General features: G+C 42.7%; 1 protein-coding gene across 2 annotated transcripts in view; it reads right to left on the bottom strand.

The window, feature by feature from the left end:
• Positions 1-23,493, bottom strand: part of EDC4 (enhancer of mRNA decapping 4) — a 499,346-nt gene that overhangs the window by 331,426 nt on the left and 144,427 nt on the right. For both annotated transcript variants that reach the window (XM_077456654.1, XM_077456664.1), the window contains exons 8-9: positions 18,262-18,371; positions 14,434-14,517 (exon numbers count right to left, since the gene is read on the bottom strand). In XM_077456654.1, the coding sequence (XP_077312780.1) occupies positions 14,434-14,517; positions 18,262-18,371 (194 nt within the window). The remainder of the gene's footprint in view (positions 1-14,433; positions 14,518-18,261; positions 18,372-23,493) is intronic.

Genomic DNA, 23,493 nt, shown 5'->3' with positions numbered 1-23,493 from the left:
TCATTGAAATGCGCTGATGAGGCGGCACTGGTGGGCACTGATAGGCACAGTTAAGGCGACCCTAATAGGCACAGATAAGGCGGCACTGATGGGCACAGATAAGATGGCACTGATAAGTGGCACGGATGGGTGGCACGAAGGGTCACCGATAGGTACCACTGATAGATGGCACTGCTGGGCACTGGTAGATGACACTGATGGGCATGGATATGTGGCACTGAGGTGCAGCACTGTTGAGGTAGATTGTGGGCACTGATAGGTGGCATTGTGGGCACTGATGTATGGCACTATGGGCACTGATGGGTGGCACTGCTGGATGGCACTTTTATTAATAACTGGCTGGTACTGGCAGGGGGCAGGTGGGCACTGATAAGTTGTCCCGATCACGGCCCCCGGTGAACGGCTTTTTATTTCTCCCCTCGCGCACAGCGCGAGGAGGAAAAATAGCTGATTACCGGCTCTGTTTTGTCACATGATCAGCTGTCATTGGCTGACAGCTGATCACGTGGTAAGGGGTCGGGATCGACCCCTTGCTCGGATCCGTGATCATGCGAGTCTCATAGACTCGCCGATCACAGGGGGCGCGCAGGCCGCTCGTGCAAATCAGGTCCACGCTGTAGCCGTCATTCGGCTATAGCGCGGATCTCTAGTGGTTTAAGGGTAAGTTCACATTTACAGAAAAATCTGTAAGGTAAACTTACACAGCAGGACCTCCTCACCCTTCCCAGTCCCGCTGACCTGGAATTCAGCGATTTCCCATTCTGGGCCCCGGTATAGTGTCAGGGGTCTGGGGCATAGAAGTCTCAGCAGACGTATCTCCAAAAACATACCCAGTCAGGAGGGACGTTTCAGAGCATTCTAATTGGTCAGGGCCGTCACATGGGTGGCCCAGACCAATCAGAACCCACATAGCCCATCTTGTCAGCGGGGAAAGACGCGTGAATGCCGAACCCCTGACACGGCTATATTGGGGCTCAAAACAGGAGATCGCTGTGCAACAGGTCAGCAGGACTGGGGAGGAGGGTGTCCTGTGTAAGTTCACCTTACCGATTTTTCACATGACACCGAGAATGGAAAATGGTTAAATGGTCCCAAATGGGACATTTTCACTTAAGGGTGTACTCACTTTTGTTGCCAGCGGTTTCAACATTAATGGCTGTGTGTTGCGTTATTTTGTGGGGACAGCATATGTACACCATTGTATGTTAAATGTACACCACTCACTACTTTACAGTGAAAAAGTAGACTTTGCTCCTCCAAAAATTGTCATAGCGACAGCATGCCATAGGGCAGTGATGGCGAACCTTGGCACCCCAGATGTTTTGGAACTACATTTCCCATGATGCTCCACTAGACTGCAGAGTGCTAGAGCATCATGGGAAATGTAGTTCCAAAACATCTGGGGTGCCAAGGTTCGCCATCACTGCCATAGGGTTTGACAATTTAGTCCTTGCCACTAACCCCCTTCTTTCCCCAACCCCTCTCTCCACATGGTATCTCACACGGTCAGCGGTCAGGAGGTGAGGCAGGCTCTCCTGATCTGCGATGAGCCTGGGAAGAGTATGCAGGGGTGAGCTTAGTTCGCCAATCCTGCCAATACCAGAGCTGACAGGCAATATCGGGCCAACTAGGCGAGGAAGGTGAACAGCACATAGGACAATGCTATTACACGTGATGTCATAATTGATATCGGTCTACAAATTGCAAATGTAACTCAATTTTAATTTTTAAGATTTTACTAAAGGACTGCTGCACTAGGAGCTGGAGCGCTCTTTTGTGAAGTCCCTATGACAAGCCTGGGTTCACACAGGAGCGGTGGGGGAAACTGCATGTAATTCGGCCAGGAATCACATCGCGTTCCTGCTCAAAACACACACAATTCTTTGCAGTGCGATTTGAGCCCATTCATTTTGTATGGGCTCTATAAAACGCACTGGAAAGGTATTGTTGCAGGTATGGAAGCATTTGAACGCATACTAATGCAAGATTATATTAGGGCTCCAAGGATTATTTTCATAATCGATTAGTTGGCAGATTGTTTTGATTAATAACCTTAAAAAAAAAATTGGTGTATAATTTAGTTAATATGTAAAGTTTTTTTAAAAAAAAGGCAATTTATATTTAGATCTCTCTATGCACTGGTAAATATAAATAACCAACTGTATGGTGAGGGAGCAAAGTATCGAACCCACTCTGAGAACGACAGAAGATAAATACTCTATATACTATTAGGGTGGCTGGGCAAAGGGGCGTGAGGGTATGTCCCCTTTAAGAAGCGGCATTGTTGGCGCGAGCGCGCGGGATGGACTCAATGTCCGCCAGGTGCCTGGGATCGTTTCACAGAGCAGAAGAATGGGGAGATGCCTTTGTAAACAAGGCATTTCCCCGTTATGCCTTGTGACATGACAGAGAACACTGCTCCCAGTCATCGGGAGCAGTGTTCGCGGTCATGTGAACAGTAAAACACCCCCCCCCCCAGTTAGAATCACTCTCCCTAGGACACACTTAACCTCTTCATTCCCCCTAGTGTTTAACACCTTCCCTGACAGTGTCATTTATACAGTAATCAGTGCATTTTTATAGCACTGATCGCTGTATAAATGACAAGGGTCCCAAAAATGTCAAAAGTGTCTGATGTGTCTGCCATAATGTGGCAGTCATGATAAAAATCGCAGATCACCACCATTACTAATAAAAAAATAATATTAATACAAATGCCATAAAACTATCCCCTATTTTGTAGACGCTATAGCGCAAACCAATCAATATACGCTTATTGCGATTTTTTTTTTACCAATAAGTAGAATACACATCGGCCTAAACTGAGAAAAAAATTTTTTTTTTATATATATTTTTGGGAGATATTTATTATAGCCAAAAGTAAAAAGAAAAACAACAAAAAAAAAAAAATAGTTTTCCCCAAAATTTTCACTTTTTTGCTTATAGCGCAAAAAATAAAAACCGCAGAGGTGATCAAATACCACCAAAAGCAAGCTCTATTTGTGGGGGGAAAAGGACATCAATTTTGTTTTTGGTGCAATGTCGCATGGCCGCACAACTGTCAGTTAAAGCGTCGCAGTGCTGAATCGCAAAAAGTGCTCTGGTCAGGAAGGGGGTAAATCCTTCCGAGGCTGAAGTGGTTAAAGAGTGAATCTGGTAAATATCATCATACTCAGAGATCAATTTTTTTATTTAAAAATCAATGTCTTCCTTCATAAAAAAAAAAAAAAAGTCATTTTAAGAATGTTCATTAGATTTTCTAATCGTTAGTGAGGTCAAATTGATGTTCATTTTCATCCACAGTGATGGGAACATTTTGAAATAGAAACTTCTTGGTCAAAGGAATTTTCAGACCGTGTTATGTGGTTTTCGTTCAGAAATTACATTAGTCTTAAAAACCGAATGTTAAAATAGAATGTTAAAAAGTGAAAATATCAAACATTTTTTCATGCAGCAAATGTACAAAGATTTTTCATCTGAATATCATCATCTGAAAATGTATTTGTGTGGCCGGTGTAAGGCCTGGTACACACCTATGCAGTCTGCTTTTGATCCATTTCTGCAGTGCTTTTTGCTGTGTGATTTGATTTTTGCACACGAGATTTAGCTGCAATTTGCATTTTTTTGCATTTTTTTTGGCCAATTTGTTGGGCAGATTTAAATTGCTGCAAAAACAAATTACATGCTTTTCTGCAGCTTCTCCGATGAAGTATATTTAACCAAAAAAGTACAGTTTTACATTTAAAAAAAAAAAAAAAAAAAAGGCCCTGACCCTTTCCAAATACACAGCGGCTGAAAAAAATAGATGTGAACGTGTCCAATAGGAAATTATGTAAATGAACTGTAGTGCATTTCTGCAAAAGGCACCTAAAAACAGAGATGTGAACCAGGTCTAAGACATTTAGTAACATAAGGGGGGTTAAAAAAAAAAAAATTAAAAAAAAAAACTAAAAATTCGCTTTTTATAGTACCAAAAAAAAAAAAAAAAAAAAAATCACTTTAAAGGTTTTTTTTTTTACTGTAGAACTGTAAAAGTAATATTTACAGTAGCGATTTTTTTCTCTCTCTGTATTATAAAGGGCTCATTTTAGTTTTTTTATCCTCATTATGTTACTGGCCGATCGATTATGAAAATAGTAAATCTGTTAATTTTTCAAGTCACAAGACTGAGGAGGCACTGAGGGAATAAATAGGGGACCAGTGAATATCTTAAAAGCACAACACACTTTGTCATAGTCGGTAGGCACCCCAATCTTCGTAGACAAAAACACATAAAAAAAATGTATTAGAGGACACAGATTAAAAAAATTACTTTTAAAATGTACTAAAAATAAAAATAAATATTTAAAATCACTTCACTCACACAAATCAGAGCGTAAGCCTGGATATAAATATAATGAATAGTAAAAAATAAAAAGCATAATCAAAATAATAAAGTCACCAAAATTGTATAATGTATATATATATATATATATATATATATATATATATATATATATATATATATATATATATATATATATATATACACACACACACACACACACACATCAGGGGTTGACAAATTTGCTTGGAATCTAGGAGCCAGCTAAAAAAGTTAGGAGCCAGGTCCGTGACGGCGATCTGGACCTGTCCCTGGCCTGACATGGAGACGAGTGAGGGGAAGATAGCCCCCAGCCCCCCACCTGTCTCCAAGTCATTGCCCATAGCTCTTAGAGGGACATTTTTAAATTGCATTTTAGTGTAAATATGAGATGTGAGGTCTCTCTGACCCCAGATCTCATATATAAAAGAGGACCTGTCATGCTTTTTTCTATTACAAGGGATTTTTACATCCCTTGTAATAGGAATAAAAGTGACACACATTTTTTTTTTTTTTTTAAAAGAACAGTGAAAAAAATTAAAATAAAAGTTAAAATAAGAAAAAAAAATTGTTTTAAATGCGCCCTGTCTTGCCAAGCTTGCGTGCAGAAGCGAACGCATATATGAAAGCGGTGTTCAAACCACACATGTGAGGTATCGCTGCGATCGGTAGAGTAAGAGCAATAATTCTAGCCCCAGACCTCATCTGTAACTCAAAACGTGCAACCTGAAGAATTTTTTAAACGTCGCCTATGGAGATTTTAAAGGGTAAAAGTTTGTCGCCATTCCATGAGCGGGCGCAATTTTGAAGCGTGACATGTTGGGTATCGATTTACTCGGCGTAACATTATCTTTCACAATATAAAAAAAAAAAAATTGGGCTAACTTTACTGTTGTCTTTTTTTTTATTATTAAATAAAAAAAATTTCCCCAAAAAAAGTGCGCTTGTAAGTCCGCTGTGCAAATATGGTGTGACAGACAGTATTGCAACGACCACCAATTTACTCTCTAGGGCAGTGATGGCGAACCTTGGCACCCCAGATGTTTTGGAACTACATTTCCCATGATGCTCATGCACTCTGCAGTGTAGTTGAGCATCATGGGAAATGTAGTTCCAAAACATCTGGGGTGCCAAGGTTCGCCATCACTGCTCTAGGGTGTTAGAATAAATAAAAAAATAAAAAAAATATATATATATATATTATATAATATATATATATATATATATATATATATATATATATATATATATATATATATATATATATATATATATATATATATACTGTATTTGCTGGCGTATAAGACTACCTTTTACACTTAAAAAAAAATGCCCAAAAATTGGGGGTCGTCTTATACGCCGGGTATACAGGTATACAATGCTGCCCGATGGATGTCAGCCCCCAAATGTCTGCTAATACTGTATGTGGCTTCAGCAACAAACAGTATACGCCGTTGAGCCAATCCCGGCGAGCGATGTATTCTATTAATGAATACAGAGCCTGCTTGGATTGGAGTAACAACCACTGCCAATCCGAGCAGGCTACATAGAGTAGCCTGCTCGGATTGGCTTTGAGAGAGAGAGAGAGGCAAGGGCTGATGATGCTACAGCCTCTGCCAATCCAAGCAGGCACTGTATTCATTAAAATAATACACCGCTCACCATACTTCCCTGGGTAAATCCATTCACTGATCTCCTACTACTATACATCCTGCTATTTGCCTTTGAGGTCTGAGGCACCCAAGAGGGACAGGTAAATCTGGGACATATGACAGGGGGGTTATTAAATGCATTTTGGTGGACAATTCCCATAGAATGTAACCCAAAAGTGGTATAGGTTTGGTTAGTGAAAAATTCTACTTTCCAGAGCAGTGGCATTCAATAGATCTCTGTTTGTGTTATTATTGTTTGATTTACTTTATGACATAATACAGCATGGCGGATGAGTAGTTGGCATTCTTGCTTTGTATTTTTTAATCGTTCTAATGTTTTTTTAAAATGGTGTTGCCTCAGAAGGGGGGTAGTCTTATACCACGAGTATTGCCCAAAACCTATGTTTTCACTTGAAAAATAGGGGGTCGTCTTATACGCCGGCAAATACGGTATATATATATATATATATATATATATATATATATATATATATATATATATATATATATATATATATATATATATATATATATATATATATATATATTTTTTTTTGTTTGTTTTGTTTAGGGGTTCTAAGTAAAGGGATGGAGAAAGACTGGCCCATTAGCATTGTTGGTTGTAATTCCAACGGCCACCACAAGAGGGCGCCAGATTCCAGAAGGAACCATAGGATCACAGAAGGCCTCAAAGCCGGGGGCTCAATTACCGGCCGCCTGCGGCGCGGCCCGACGCGATCGCGCGGGGGGGGGGGGTCCACGGAGACGGGATAACCCCAGCTATGCTGCCTCAGGCGCAAGGTCGCTGATTCTAGTCGCCAATGCGACCTGGCGACCGGGTTTTGTCGAGCACTGATATACATATATACATACATATATATACACACACACACAACATTCAATATCCTAAACCCCAAGAGCCCCGATATCCTTCTTGTGACAAGCTGCAAAGTTGGGAGGCACACTATGCTTGTTTGAGCACTCTACAGTGTTTAGTTTATGTAGTATGCGTTTTGTATGCCCCACATAGATTGCAAGAACATTAACAACCACATACTCCGAGTTCGTTTGATGTTGAAGATATTACCTGTCCTATCCGTGAATGATCATGATTAATAAATTGGAAAGTTAGACAACCTTGCATCCTCCATTAGATAATTTATGTGAAATCTACACTAGCAGATGTAAACAACATCGTAAAGACTATATTTTAGTTAAGTTTGATCAACGTGAGCCTTCTGATATGTATTTTCTTAAAGCCCGGTACACACAGGCAGAATATCAGCCCGGGTGTACCAGGCTTCAAGAAAATACATATTCTGACATTCCTCCCATCAGAATACAATAACTCAGCAGGGAGATTGCTGTACTAACATTGTATAGTTATTACAGCAAACACCCCAGTTTTTAGTTTTTTTTGCTCAGCCGGCTGGACTGAAAAAGAAAAAAAAAGTGCGTACCAGTCATAAGATGGAGGGTAGTTGTTCAAAGGGAATAGTCTATTAACCACATGCCGACCGGGCCATAGCCGGAAGACGGCTACAGCGCGGTAGGCTTATTCTGGGAAGGAATCCATGGACGTCCTCCCAGAATCTTGCTCCCGCGCGCACCCGGGAACATCTGTGACCGCCGGGTCCATAGGATCACGGATCACGGTAAAACGGCCCCTGATAGTGGCTGTTTACCACGTGATCGTTCCGTCAAATAACAGAGCAATTACCTGTAAACAAACCTGTAAACAAACCGGTGTCACGTCATGACGCTGGTTCCTCCCTTCCCTCTCTGTACCGACCGGTACAGTGAGGGGAGAGGGGGAGAGATGGCAGCAACGCTGTGGGCTGGATGTTTAGTGCCCACAGTGCTGCTCAGTGACAATAATCTGCAACACTAATACTGGACCAACCCGACCAATAAATTTTAAAAGAAAATTTTGTTTTTTTGTTTACCGAATCTTCAGTTTTTTTTTTATTAATAGTGCAAAAAATAAAAAACCCAGCTGTGATTAAATACCACCAAAAAAAAGCTCTGTGTGAAAAAAAAGAAGAAAATTTTCATTTGGGTACAGTGTTGCATGACTGAGTAATTGTAATTCAAAGTGTGAGAGCACCGAAAGCTGAAAATTGGTCTGGTTGGGAAGGGGGTTTAAGTGCCCAGTGGTCAAATGGTTAATACTGTAATTCAGAAGGCTTTTCCCAGACATGTTGGAGTCTGGTCTGAGTTTATCTGACCAGCAGGACCCAACCCTCTTGTTTTACATATATCCACTTCAAAGGATCCCCCTGTTAAGCTATGCAATGAGGGTGCAACTAAGGTGGCCAAGACATCATTTTCCCTCCAAAACAGTCACAAACTTGTGCATACTTAAAGTGGAGTCCATGCAAAATTTTATATCCCTGCATCTATAGACACCAGGGATCTAACACTAACCTCTCTATCTCTGTAAAGAAAAAATATTATTTTTGTACTCACTTTAAAATCATTTTCTCTGCAATTCACCGACCGACACAGCTCCTCTCTGTAACTAAATGGGGTTGTTAGCCTGCCACTAGGAGATAATAGGCAAAATTGTAACAATACACAGAATTGTCAGTACCGCCCAGGGGGTGGACCCTGTGTTAATAACCCTCCCTGTTGCCCCAGAAGCTTCAGTATGTCAACAAGCAGTACAACGTAGAGAAAAGGAGGGGTGGGTGCTGTGTCGGTCGGTGAATTACAGAGAAAGGGATATTACGGCGAGTACAAAAATCCTATTTTCTCTTATATTCACCGACCGACACAGCTCCTCTCTGTAACTAAATGGGATGTCCCCAAGCAGTGCCAAACGAGGGATGGGAAAAACAGCATAAAAACTTCATCCACCATGGCAAGTGTAAACTAGTGAAACTAAACACCCCAAAAAAAAAAAAACAACAGTGTGTGGAAAACGCCACCATATAACAGGGTATCCTCAACAGGAGTGATCCCCAGACCGCAACATTACGGAAGCAATGCAACCGTGCACATTAACAAATTAGTACTGCGTTTTTATCTAAAAAAAATCTCAATTGCATATATAATTGCAACTACATAGCCGCCTGCAAAACTTTGCGGCCAAACCAGGCATCAGCCAATGCACTGACGTCTACACCAGTTTCTGAAGCCATGCTGACCCTACCCTGTCTGCCACCTGAAAGGGGACTTAGGACAGTGAAGGTCCCATCTTCCTGCTGCCGCTGGCTGGGGGGCTGCTGACACTAGAGAGCTGCGGTGAAAAAAAGCGTTCAGGCTTCAAGAAAATGGCTGACCAATGATCTGAACAGGGAAAACCTACAGAAAATGGCTGCTGAAGCTCACAAGGGGAACCTGCCCTGCCCCTATCCAAAATGGCCACCGGACAGCGCCATGCGGTGAAAGGAACAGTGCAGCCTCAAACACAGCAAAATATCTCCACAGGCACCTTTTTGGGACCCCCCCACACCGGAACCAGGACCATCACTAACCACACAGACCCCATACAGGTGAGAGACCCAGCGATCCCCTGTACACATACCGCACAGCAGACACATGCAGCCGCCGAAGATAGGGACATGGGAGAGAAGATAAGGAGGTGAGGTGGCCCCCGAATCGACCTCCCAGGAAATGCCCAGCTGCTCACCCCACCGAAGCAGGGAGAGCCGTACTTACCAGTCCTGAAGAGCTGGGAGACATTCCAGCACAGACCCACTCCTGCACAGTTACAGCGTGGCTGCTGGCCTCGGTATACTGTGATCCAGACATCAGTAGCCCGGTCATATGTATACCCCGTAGCATTGAAGCTCACTGACCACCTCTGGAGCTGAGGTATGTCGTGGCCTGCCGAGCCGTAGCTGCGACGTGCACACGCTCGATGGCCGGACTGGGGGGACTACAAGATAATTTAACCAGCCTGTCACCCAGCAGTTGATAGAAGATCTCAGGATCATTCATCTTGCGCAAAAGTATAAGTCCTGCATCAAAAAAATGGACCAAGGGGCCACAGGGTTCCCAAGTCATTCTCCTTCACTAGGCAAAATAAAACTGAAGCAGGGAGGGTTGTTAGCACAAGGTCTTCCCCCTGGGCGGTACTGACAATTCTGTGTATTGTGTTACAATTTTGCCTAGTTTCTCCTAGTGGTAGGCTAACAAACCCATTTAGTTACAGAGAGGAGCCGTGTCAGTCCATGAATATAAGAGAAAACGAGTATAAGTACCTTTTTGGAAGCCAATCTGACCCGCTCAGACAGGATCCCAAGCTGAACTGTCAGCTTCTGTGTGTAGGTGGGTGCAGAGGAGACGGATGACAACGGAAGCCCCATAGTAACTCTATGGGTGACGTCACTTCCCATTCATTTCACAGCAGTTGTCGTCTGTGTCCTCTGCGGGTCAGGTCGGCTTTAAAAAAAAAAAAAGTATGTGTACTCATCTTTTGTTTACATGGATATAGAGGTTAGTGTTAGATACCTGGTGTCTATAGATGCAGGGATTTTAGATTTTGCATGGACTTCCACTTTTAGTTTTCCCTTCAAAAAGATTGTGCTAAGGGCTGTCTAAAAGGGGACTGGCTTAAGCCAACTAAAGGAAATGGGAATGGTCCAATCCTGAAGAGATGATTCAGCTTTGGATTGACAGAATGAGATAAGCCCACTTAACAGGATTGCACAGCGTAGTAGAGGCCAATTTCAGCCAAGACACTTGACGGAGGAAGAAGGAGAAGTTTTGGAACACTAGATACCAGATTGCAGCCACCACGCACAGTTCAATGGTAATTATGGAATATATCCCTAGCACTTATTTAAAAGGTTGCTCTTGGGTCTTTTCTTTCTTACTGTCTTGTATATAGTACTAGTTTTGGGCTCACTTACTTTTTCCTTGACCGTTTTTTAGCTTTTGACCTTCAAACTATTAAGCAAAACATTTCTGTTCTTGTGTTGAATATTTTTGCTCATGGTCAAGAAATCTCATTTAACAAATCTTATTAGAGATTACATTTTAAAAATAGAGACGTTGGTTAACATTTCCTGCATTGGAATATACTAGTTCTAATGTCAAAATAAGAACGTGTTGTACAGGACGCCAAGGTTGGGTCCTGGACGGGTGCTATGTAGCACCTATATTTGGGTTGTGGTCCCTTTAAGGGAATCCTGGTGGGCCTCAGGGGGTCACCCAAAAATGGGTGACTAATTCCGGGGATAGTTTTAGGAGAAGACCGACTCGCGGTCCTCTCTATTTTAAGAGAGATGGTTGGGACCCGGAATTTGGGAGGCTCTGAAGTGACATTTGGGTGGGAAAGAGCCTCCCTCCCTGACCACAGGGATTCGTCACACAGGGGGTTAACAGCCTCCAAGAAGACAGCCCATAAGACAGGAAGTAGTAGAGAGGTGGTGGTGAGGAGGAGAAGGAGATGAACACCTGTCTGAGGAGCTGTCTGGCTGTGTTGCTGCTTTGGAGGCTGTAAAAGATCTCTGTAAGGACTCTAAAAACTTTTGGGTGAAGACCTGACTACAGAACTGTAGGTGCTTTCTTTTCTTATTATTTGTGCTGAAGATAAGCGGACTTTAATTTATGTTTTTGTATGCTGAAAAAAAGCCTTATTTTTGATTTAATTATAAATAAAAGTATTTTGGTTCCGCCTTATACCGGTTTATGAACTTGGTCCCGCGGAGCTAGTATCCCCAAACTTTACAGTGCAAGTACCTTTCTGTTTTCCCTAGAGCACTTCAATCTACTACGTGCAATCATATTCATCAGGGTGCAAGCTCTTTTAAAAGTAATTTGGGGGAAAGTGTTAGGTAGGTCCTAATTTCGTGACAGGATTATATAAAAAAAAATATAGGGAAATTTCCAGCATAATAAAACAAAAAACAAAAAAAACTGGCACCTCTTATGCTTGGATCCGAAATTAGGACCCACATTACCAGGTATCGACCAAAACGTTGGAGCGAGAGCAATAATTTTGTCCCTAGACCTCCTCTATAACCCAAAACGTGTAACCAGTAAAAAAATTCCAGCGTCGCCCATGGGGATTTTTAAGCACCGAACTTTCGCGCCATTCCACGAGCGTGCGCAATTTTGAAGAGCGGCATATTAGGTATCTATTTACTCAGCATAACTTAATCTTTCACAATATGCAAAAACATTGAGCTAACTACCTTTTTTTTTTTTTTTAAAGCATAAAACTGTTTCTTTCCCCCAAAAAACGCGTTCGAAAAATTGCTGCACAAATACCGTGCAAGATTAAAAGTTGCAACAACCGCCATTGTATCCTCTAGGGTCTTTGCTAAACACAAAAAAAATATATAATGTTTGGGGGTTCTATGTAACTTTCTAGCAAATAAAAATGATTTTTACATGTATGTATGTATGTATGTAAATGTCAGAACTGGCCTGAGTGGCAAGTGGTTAAATAACAAGCATGTCATACTTACCTCCTCTGTGCAGTTGGTTTTGCACAGAGCAGCCCAGAGCCTCCTCTTCTTGGGTCCCTCTTCGCTGCTCCTGGCTCCTCCTTTCTATGACGTTCCCCCACAGCATGCAATTTGCAGAGGGGCCCCAAAATCTCCAACACGGGGGCCTCAGTTGTCAGTCCGCACCTGACACTTGCTGGTTTAGAGTGGTTTTGTGACACCTAGACTGGTGTAGTGATAATCAGGGACACAGTTGCTGGCTTACACTGGTGCAGCAGTGATAAGGAACACTGTTGCTGGCATACACTTGTCTGGCGACATTGTAACGCTGTGACAGGGATCTGAACGAATGGCTTGAAACACTGACATAGCGATACCAGAGTAGCCAGTCATTGCAAATAATCAGTGCCACAGCAGTATGTCGTCACCATAGTGATGCTACACTTGCTTGCATTACTTTTTTTTGCATGCCGTCCCCAGAGGAATGCAGTGTCATCATGGGACCTCCACTCGGGTGAGGTGATCAGGGTTTTTTCTTGTTTTGATACACTATAATAACTTATTACAGTAATGAGCAATGTATTAGCAATCATTTACACTGCTTAACATGAACGATCAGTAATGCAATTGTTTACTATTGTGATAGCTGTAATTGGCCAAAACTATCAAATGGTACAGGTCTGCTGTGATTGATCCTGTACCATGTCATCACTGTGACCAACCACAGAGATCACAGTATTAAGCAATAGCGTCATGAAGGAAAGCCATTGTTTACCACGGGACATGTAATCACTGTGATAGGTCACAGCGAACACATGGTACAAGGGCAGAACACAGTGGCGGTGGACACATCAGTCACAGAACACTCCACAGCCCTTGGGATGCTCACAAGGTATTGGGAAGATGAACGTTCTCCCAGAACGACGCTTGTCCCACTCAGCCTTATAGGTACATGGCTGGGAAGGAAAAGGATCAACGCCTCAATTTTTTCCCTCATACATTTCATTAGCGTATCACCATAAGCTAAAAAAAAAAAAAAAAAAAAACTCTGCAAGCAGCATCTTTGAGGCGCTTTAGGAGCGGTATATACACAGTTCCTAAACCGCCTATCAGTTGTAAAGCACCACAAAAACGGCGGTAAAGCGCCGCTAAAAATAGCGTCACTTTACCGCCGACGCCCGGGCGCTGTCAGTGTGAAAGTGCCTTAAAGGATAAGTTAACTTTTGAAAACATGTTACATGCTCCACCAGTTTTAGGGTAGACCGTGAACATGTGCCCACTGCTGCAGCCGCTCTCCGCTGCCTTCTGTCCCTGTGGCAGAAGTTCCCTATACAATCTGTCACTTTTTGAAAACAGCATATATACACAGAGTGCCAACTTCCTTTGAGGCTATCGGCCTGTAGGTTTCAATAAACCACCATGGCGCTGTTGAGCGCTGTGGTAAGTCATGAAGTCTTCCTGTTAGTGCGAAACTGCTTGGGCGTAGAATGTATCGCCGGATAGATCACACTGAATGTCTGCAGGAGACGCAATGTGCTTCTAGGCTCCTGAAAAAAAAAAAATTTTAACGCCAAAAAAAAAAAAAAAAAAGTGCATTTTTATTTTTTTTTAGAGGTGAACTTATTCTTTAGCTTTCAAACAACTTTACATATGATATGTTATGCGTTTTAAAGTAACTATCAATCTAAAAAAATATTGTATATATATCTCACTTGGTACTGTAGCATCTTTCAGATCCCAGCTTTATCTGAATGCTGTGTCAACACTTCCCAAATAGTGTCAATGGTTTCCCGCAATCCTTCTACCCTTAACATTTCTGTTAGCTCATCACCATGATAGGCTGCCTCAGTAGCAGAGAATGTGTGGGAGATAGGAATGCATAAGAATTGGTGGGAAAGTGTTAACCCCCCCCCAGTAAGTGCTGAAGATTTGCCTGACCCCAGTGACAGAAATGTGGGTAGACTAGGTGGTCTGAAAGCTGCTGCAGGCATAATCTGCCTAGGTTCATGCATCTTACTCTGGGTCTTGTTTCTTGTGGTTGTCACAGAATAGCAAGCAAGACACAGGTCTTCCACTGTGAGGTTTCCACTCATGGAGACATCTAAAATAAACAGAAAACAAAAAATTTATTTTGAGTCAGATGACTCAAGTACAGTACATATCACCAACAATTTCACGTTGTGCACTGGGTCTTTTTTTTTTTTTTTTATTTACCATAAAGATAATACAGAGTTCATTTACTAGGGCTGCATTCAAACTGGCGATTAAAAGTGAGTGAAAATTCCAATGGCAGTTCCCGATGCAGCTCTCAGCAGTTAGGTGCGGCCGACATACCCATTCACTATAACAGGTCACCGACAGCCACGGCAATGAATAGCTATCTGCACAGTCAGCAATTACCTGCGGGGATCACTGCTGGATGCAAACAAATTGCATCCAGAGATCACCGCAGGTAAATCACTGGATGTGCCACTGAGAAGCACTGTGGAAATCAGATTCTTGCGTGCATCTACGTGCAAACAGTCCCATTCATGTCATTTGAGAAAAAGTGGCTGCCCAGACTTGGACAGCTGTGCGGGTGTGGATCCCTGAAACAATCAAGTGCTGAAAAGATAACACTTAAAAGCGTTTGTTAACCCAAAAAATAAAGAGCCTGTTTTCTTAAAGCAGGGGTGCCCAACCTTTGGAAGAGCGAGGGCCACTTAAGCGATTTGGTAACCGGTTGTGGGCCACAGTGAGCGGAGCGAGCGAATGTCAGGTCCATGTCCACTCTGCATATGCAGAGCAGACACAGCCCGCTCTACTCTATGGGCTCTGCGATCCGATCTGCCCAGATGGAAGGGGACAGGTCGCCTTTTTTTTTTTCAGTGGATCGGATTGGTGGTAGGAGGGTGTAAATGAACATAAGTCCGCTTACATTTGCTGCTCTATAAAATTGAATGGAGGGTCCAATTGGGTCGGACTGATAGTGTGAAAGGGGCCTACAGCTGCATTCATACAGATGTGCTGCGGTTTACCTGCACTGTGGGTGCAGCGCAGTGCACCTGCGGATTTCCTGTGGGTTAGCGGCACTTTGCCATAGACTTCCATCATATACTGCAGGTGTGGCGCACTTTCTGAAAGCTCACCAAACCCACAGAAGACTATGGCTCAGTGCAGGTAACCTGCAGGTACACCGTGCTGCACCTCTGGATAAGTTTGAAAGCAGCTGAGTTACCTTTGAAGAACAGATATGCCCATATATACACTGATTTTACTAATAAACTTACCTTTAATAACAGTCTTCCATTCAGGTATGGCCAGCTGTTGCTGTCCCAGGTGCAGTGCATTTGTTATCAGTCTACCTTTGACAGGAGCCAATGATATACAGGAAGAATTGGCGTAGCTCCACATCCGTTTGCTTCCTCTACCACCAGCTTCATTCACAACACTGATACTCTGAGATTGCAGGTCGGGTAACTCACACTCGGGCTTGTCCATCTGCCATCCCCGAGCAGGAGGTTGTGGGCCACATCAGAGGGCTCTGCGGGCCACTGGTTGGACGCCCCTGTCTTAAAGCATGTTATACAGCACAGTGCTTGTGCTGTGTCATTTGGAACCCTGCATATCCTAAAAGGTGTGATTTATATACAGTATTTTCTGTCTGTCTGTTGGATGGAGAGTGTCTGAACAGCATTTTTCAAGCCTTGCCACAGATTCTCAAATGGATTTAGGTATGTATTTTGACTGGGCCATTCTAACACATGAAAATGCTTTGATCTAAATGATTCAATTGTAGCTCTGGCTGAATGTTTAGGGTTGTTGTCCTGTTGGAAGGTGAACCTCCACCCAAGTCTCAAGTCTTTTGCAGACCAACAAGTTTTCTTCCAAGATCACCCTGCATTTGGCTCCATCCATCTTCCCAGTCCCTGCTGAAGAAAAACATCACCACAACATGATGCTGCCAACACCGCATTTCACGGAGGGGCTGGTGTGTTCAGGGTGATGTGCAGTGTTCGTTTTCTGCCACACATAGCGTTTTGTTTTTAGGCCAAAAAGTTCAATTTTGGTCTCATCTGACAAGAGCACCTTCATCCACATGTTTGCTGTGTCCTCCACATGGCTTCTCGCAAACTGCCAATGGGACTTCTTATGCTTTTCTGTCAGCAAAGGCTTTCTTCTTGCCACTCTCCAGATTTGTGGAGTGCACAACTAATAGCTGTCCTGTGGACAGATTCCCCCACCTGAGCTGAGGATCTCTGCAGCTCCTCTAGAGTTACCATGGGCCTCTTGGCTGCTGCTCTGATTAATGCTCTCCTTGCCTGGCTTGTCTGTTTAGGAGGGCTGCCATGTCCTGGTAGGTTTGCAGTTGCGCCACACCGTTTCCATTTTTAGATGATGGTTTGAACAGTGCTCCATGAGATGTTCAAAGTTTGGGATATTTTCTTTAACCTAACCCTGCTTTAAACTTCCACAACTCTATCCCTGACCTGTCTGCTGTGTTCCTTGGCCTTCATGATGCTGTTTGTTCACTAAGGTTCTCAGAGGGATTCACAGAACAGCTGTATGTATACTGTTATTAAATTACACAGTTAGACTATTTGCTAATTAGGTGACTTCTGAAGGCAATTGGTTCTACTAGATTTTAGTTAGGGGTATCCGAGTAAAGGGAGCTGAATGTTTGTGTTGGTCCATCATATAAAATCCCAATAAAATACATTTACGTTTTTAGTTGTAACATGATAAATCTGGAAAATTTCAAGGGGTATGAATACTTTTCCAAGCCTCTGTATTCCTATGGGCAATATGTTTAAAAGGCTAAAAATGAAACCTAAATTAAACTAAAATATGGGTCACGCCCAAAGTAGTTTTTTTTAAATTAAGGAATACTGTCATTTAAAAGTTACAAAAAATAGAATATGTAAGAAAACCAAGGGTGCATACATTCAAAACAAATAGGTTGCATAAGGGAGTAGAACAAATACCCCAAAAATCTTCAAATATATTAAGGCCTTATTCACACAGGCATATTATAGCATATGCCCAAGCGACGGCTGGGTGCACCACCACGGCCATGCACAGGTGTTCTGTTCCGGTCAATTAAGACACAGCAGCCACATGGACACAGCCTCTGCTCCCAATTTGATAGCTCTGTGAGTATGCTAACCCAAACACAGACAGTGGGGGGAGATTTATTAAAACTGGTGCACTCAGAATCTGGTGCAGGTGTGCATGGTAACCAATTAACTTCTAACCTCAGCTTGTTCAATTAAGCTTTTGCAATAAAACACGGACACTGATTGGTTTTCTATGCAGAGCTGCACCCAATCATGCACTCTAACATTTTAGTAAATAACCCCCTGTGTGTTTGGGGTCACGCACACGCACCAAAGTGGCATTCAAACTGCAACCGCTGTGTCCCAACTAAAATAAATGGGACTGCCTGCATGGGACTATTGCATTCTATGATAGCCTTGACACCTCAGTACAGCGCAAAACCCTCTGTATCTTTATTTTCCACCACTTTGTTGCCCCCATGATATCTGGTCATCACTTGACTCGTCCTGCCAGGTGGACTCTACATTGGTTGGGCTCCCAAGGGTTGTGTGTATTGCAACTATTATCCCTGGTGCAAAGCCTCACGCAGTTCACACCTCCATCAACAGAATAGTTCAATTTCATGGTTAGGGCGCTGTGTGTAACTACATACTTTTTTGTGGCATACTGGGTTTGTCTCCCCCCTACATGTTTTGGCGACTTATTTTAATTCTTTGTATACATCTGCTGTATTCAATGTCAACTTTGATTACTGATTATTTTGTTCATTCTCTTGTTGAAAATTGAAAGAAAAAAAAGAAAAAAATACCTTGGTTGATCTAATCCCTCAATATAGATCTGCCAAAACTTCACAAAGCCATCATGGCTAGCTGTGGCCAAGACTGTCCCATCGGGGGAGAGAGCACCTTCACTTAAGCGCTGAAAAAAAAAATATATATACATATTAGAGTATAAAAAACACAAGTCTTTAGTTAAAAGTTAAGAAGAAAAAAAGAATCAGATTTTCTACATATGTAAAAGCCTTTTCTTGAGTACAGTCCAAGACACAGGTCTTCAATCATAATGAATGGGATGTTACAAAGTCAGAACTAAGGGGAGAGTAACCATTGACAAAAAAAAATAAAATAAAAATAACAGACCCTTAAGAAAACCTTAAAGCCCAATAATGCCAACCACATTTTAAGTATGGCCTGCAAAGCGTTAGTCCAAACTGACATCAGCCAATGGCAGAGAATTCCCTCTGCAAAATTTAGCAAACGTATGCACAGGAAACCAAATAGCAGCTGTGCAAAGTTAGTTGTTTCATAGAGCAGCTTTTGTAGAATAGGAAGGAGCAAGGGAAGTTCCCTTGGAATCACTGATGTCCAACAAGGCTGGGCAATATGAGCAACCCCTTAAACAAAGGCCTTCATCAGAGAGTGAGAGGCTAGGGGAGGGGAGAGAGGCTAGGGGAGGGGAGAGAGGCTAGGGGAGGGGAGAGAGGCTAGGGGAGGGGGGAGAGGCTAGGGGAGGGGGGAGAGGCTAGGGGAGGGGGGAGAGGCTAGGGGAGGGGGGAGAGGCTAGGGGAGGGGGGAGAGGCTAGGGTCTCTGGAAATGGCCAAAGGCCAAGAGCTGACCTTTCAGAGGACTAGAACCCACGTTGCTCTGCTCACCCCAATGGAAAAACGATACCACATCTGTGGCGAGAACTGTCCAGCTCAGTGGAAGTATGGATCTGCCCAGTTCTATGATGGAAACTTGAATATCATCAGGGAATTCCTCATCCTTTGTGCGCACAGGCCAATTCAGGACAGGTTTGATCTGCTCCAGACCAACAGTGTTGTACTGCAGGGGTCTGGAATGCCACTGAGCACATGGCACCTGGCCACCATAAAGCCCAAGACCCTAATGGAAGCTCTCATCAAAGCATTCTCAGTGAACCAAAGAGCCAAGTTTTTCCTCCAGGATAAACACCCTTTTCTGCCATGTATCCAGAGTGAATCTCAGGTATTCCAGACACTGGGATGGTTTCAGAACCAAGTTCTTTATGATGAGAATCCAAAGTTCTGTAAAATCTGAATCAAACAAGATTTTCCCTTAAAGGAAAAGCAGATCACCCAGGTATACGTGGACATGATTCCCTCTGGACAGCAACAAGCCCAGCACAGTGTCAAGTCTTGGTGAGCTGTTCGGGGAGAGTTGCATGCTGAAAATGGTTGCCCTGGGGAAGGAATTATTGGTATAGGGTAAAAATTAGGGATATCCAAGTACCCAGCCTTAATATTTATCAACGTCAAGAATTCTACAGATAGAACAATGTGTGACAGCTGACACAGCACATCACTCATGCTCCGCACAGAAGTGTAAGGGTTCTGGAGATATTTCCAATAGGGTTTAGGAGGAAAAACTATATCTTACACTTCTGGGGTCCCTAACCAGATACCTGGACAAAAAAAGTCACCATTTCCTTCCTAAGGAGACATATGGGAGGATAATAATTCTTTGCTCAGAAAATAAGGCATCTAGGACAATGCAGCTCTCGAGTCAGATGTTAAGGGATGTCCTAGCTGAGAAACAGGAGGAAAGGTCCCTGTGCCCTGGTCCACTGAGACAAAAAAAAAAAAAAAAACACGATGCCAGGGTATGTATGAAGAGAACAGATGTCAGTTGGACCAGACATCACATCTGTGCTCAGAGTCCTCCATGCTGCCCCTATGGGGTACTTATGTGCTCCTGTATAGGTAGTGGGCTTGCATATTGTCCAATACCCATGAGGTGACAATGGTCTGCAATCTCTGGCATGCACCTCCAGGTTTAGCAACTGCTTTGCTCCTTTGATCTACTCTCCTTAAAAAAAAGATAGTCTCCAAATAATTAGAAATCATAAGCCACTGCGATGCTGCCACTCTGTGTGCCAAGATACTCAAAACAGCACCTGCAAATGAGCAGTAACTACTATGATGGAGCCAATGTGCACACAGAGTCCAAGATCAGAGCCCACGTATGTACAGGTGAGATGCAAGGATGGGTAATATGAAGATGAGGCTCAGGAGGTGGTTTAAAATGGAGGTAAGTGGCGTTGCAGCACCAGAACAAAGTCTGTCCTGAGTAACGGGCCATAACTCCCGTTAAATCATCTAGGTAAGGGGGGGAGTAAAGTCCCTAACTACCCCTTGAAATAGCACTACACCAGTTACCACTAGAAAGTGGTCCTCAAATACGCTCAAGAAGAGTTTGCCTACTGTAAAGCCTAGGTGAATCATCTGTGCACAGTATCCAATGCAGGTGGCAGCTTACAGGCCAGACACAGTTCAGAACAGTGCTGATAGAAGACATCACTAAATCCATCTTCTCACCTACAGAGCTGCATTCATCTCCTGAGGACACTAGCAAGAAACTGAGGAATATATATAGCTGGAGGGGGTTGGAGTGGTTATTTGAGGGAGTATCTAAAGCGGGGTGGCTCATCCAGGGTTCCTCCAGAGATTGCTAAGGGGTTCCTTGAGCAATTTCTGCCTTTCAGATATAAATTTTTTTTTTTAGCCATCTGTAAGGGGGTAGTTCTTCCCAATGACTAAGTTAAAGAGCATTCTTTCCACTGACCATCAGACTAATGCATCATGAGTTCTTTTTTTGTTAGCGCTACACTTTTGCACGGTTAACATAGGAAAGGTACAATCATAATATGGATGTGTGTATATTTGTATTCTTTTATATACATGCATACATGTGCGTTTGAAGCCATCTCTATCACTAGTGGGATAATTACACGTATTTACCAAGATCATAATAATTATTCATGATCCTTATTTTCTTTAACACTTTATATAGGGCGGCACAGTGGTGTAGTGGGTAGCACCCTCACCTAGCAGTAAGAAGGGTCGCTGGTTCATATCCCAGCCACGACACTACCTGGAGTTTGCATGTTCTCCCTGTGCCTACGTGGGTTTCCTCTGGGTACTCCGGTTTCCTCCCACACTCCAAAGACATGCTGGTAGGTTAATTGGCTTCTGTCCAAAATTAGCCTCTAGTATATGAATGGGGACCTTGGATTGTGGGCTCCTTGAGGGTAGGGACTGATGTGAGTGTGCAATGTACAGGGATAGGGACAATTGTAGACACTCACTCAGGTTGAACTGGATGGACTGGTGTCTTTATTCAACCTTACCAACTATGTAACTATGCAATTATATCTCCTATACACGATACCAGTATACACACTAATCTCCACCCAATTTTAATTTTAATCGTATACCGACTATTGTCTGATTCATCAACCCATCAATCAAAATTCAGCATTTTACTTCGCATTATTAATCCTATTTTAACAGTAAGATTACGATCAATTGAATGTTTTATTAATTCAATTTTATCAATTTATTTTAATTTTCATATATACAAAGTTCTATATAGCTATCGTTATTACTGATGTTCACAATATTCGCTTGAATTCTTCATTCCATCATAGATAGCACATTTTTTCATTATTAATCATTTGAGTGAGACTTGTGTGGGTATATAACACAGTAACCCAAGATGGCCACCACTGAAACCTGAGGAAGGGACATGCATGTCCCGAACGCGAAGCATCACCCGCCAACCCGACAGTGACGTTCGTCTGTGTACGTCGCCATTCGTAGTCCTTACCAACCGGAGGCATTGTAAACTAGCATTGTGACTGGACGAATGACAACATCGTGGAGACATAGCCATCGTGACATGGGAATTGGACTCCCCTTTCCTTACCCTGTAGTAGGAGCGGGTGACACTATACTGCCTATCTATATACTACACCTTTGCGAGTGGATTTTAATTCTATTATTTACATTAAAAAATTGCTTAATGCACACAGAAGGCGCTGTTCTCCTGCCTTCATATAACCCCCTTGAAGCAGGTGAAATGCAAGTCAGAAGGATGTGAAACAGAAGGTCAGATGTACCAGAGTGAGATAAAATCTGAATGATCTCAGATATGTCTCAAACTGATGCCACCGACAAGTCCAAAGCCAGTGGACATAAACCCAAGGGTACTTTCACACTAAGGCACCGGAGCTCCAGCGGTATTAGCGTAGTTTTAGCAGCGCTTTTCGGCCACTAGCGGGGGGCTATTAACCCTCGCTAGAGACTGAAAGGGTTAAAACCGCCCGCACTTCAATGAAGGAGAAAAATGGCCCGTTTGCAAAATTTTATAACAAACTTTTAAACATGATTTTTTTTTTTTTTTTTGCATCTTTTTTTGTTTGTTTAGCAAAAAATAAAACTCCGAGCTGTAACTAAATACCACCAAAAGAAAGCTCTATTTGTGGGGAAAAAAAATGATAAAAATTTCATTTGGGTACAGTGTTGTATGACCGTGCAATTGTCATTCAAAGTGCATCAGCGCTGAAAGCTGAAAATTGCTCTGGGACTGAGAGGGGTTTAAGTGCCCAGTAAGCAAGTGGTTAAGGACTGACAGATACCTATTGCTGCAACTGTAGGGTAACAGTCCCTGCTAAGGAAAAAAAAAAAAGTATTTTAAGGCTGCATTCACACCTGAGCGTAGCGTTTGCAAGCGTTTTTTGCGGCGTTCTTTACCGCATTTTTTACCGCGAATTTGTGCAGGGCAAAAAGGTCTCCAATGTTAAAAGAAGAAAAACGCCCAAATCAGCCCGATTCGTGCAACAAAAAAGGGTCCGGAACTTGTTTGAGCTTCAGGCGTAGGGCTTCAGGCAACTTGGAGTGGAGATGTGAACCATCTCCATTGAGAATAATGGATTTTTTCCCCTCCAGCGTTTTGTAGCTTCAAGCGTCAAGCTACAAAACGCTCAGGTGTGAATGGGGTCTCAGAGGAATTCTAACTTTTTATCTGTTGGATCTTTAAGCATTTGTGCATTGTCTACTGGACAAGTTAGACTTTTATTCACGCTGGCAATCACATCAACTGCTGGAACGTTACACCTTTTTGTGATTTTTTTTTTCTCCATGGGATATAGTTGAGAATCTCTTCAGAGGGAGAAACTGTTTATTCGGATGCTCCCATTCAAAGATGAGCTTTTCTAGTAATGCATGGACTGGAAATGAAT

The sequence above is a fragment of the Lithobates pipiens genome, unplaced genomic scaffold (assembly GCF_037356315.1).
Source record: "Lithobates pipiens isolate NorthernLeopardFrog02 unplaced genomic scaffold, aLitPip1_a1.2 Scaffold_10, whole genome shotgun sequence".
NCBI classification, from domain to species: domain Eukaryota; kingdom Metazoa; phylum Chordata; class Amphibia; order Anura; family Ranidae; genus Lithobates; species Lithobates pipiens.
The sequence above is the reverse complement of the archived record's forward strand: the minus strand, read 5'-3'. Positions and strand labels throughout refer to the sequence as shown.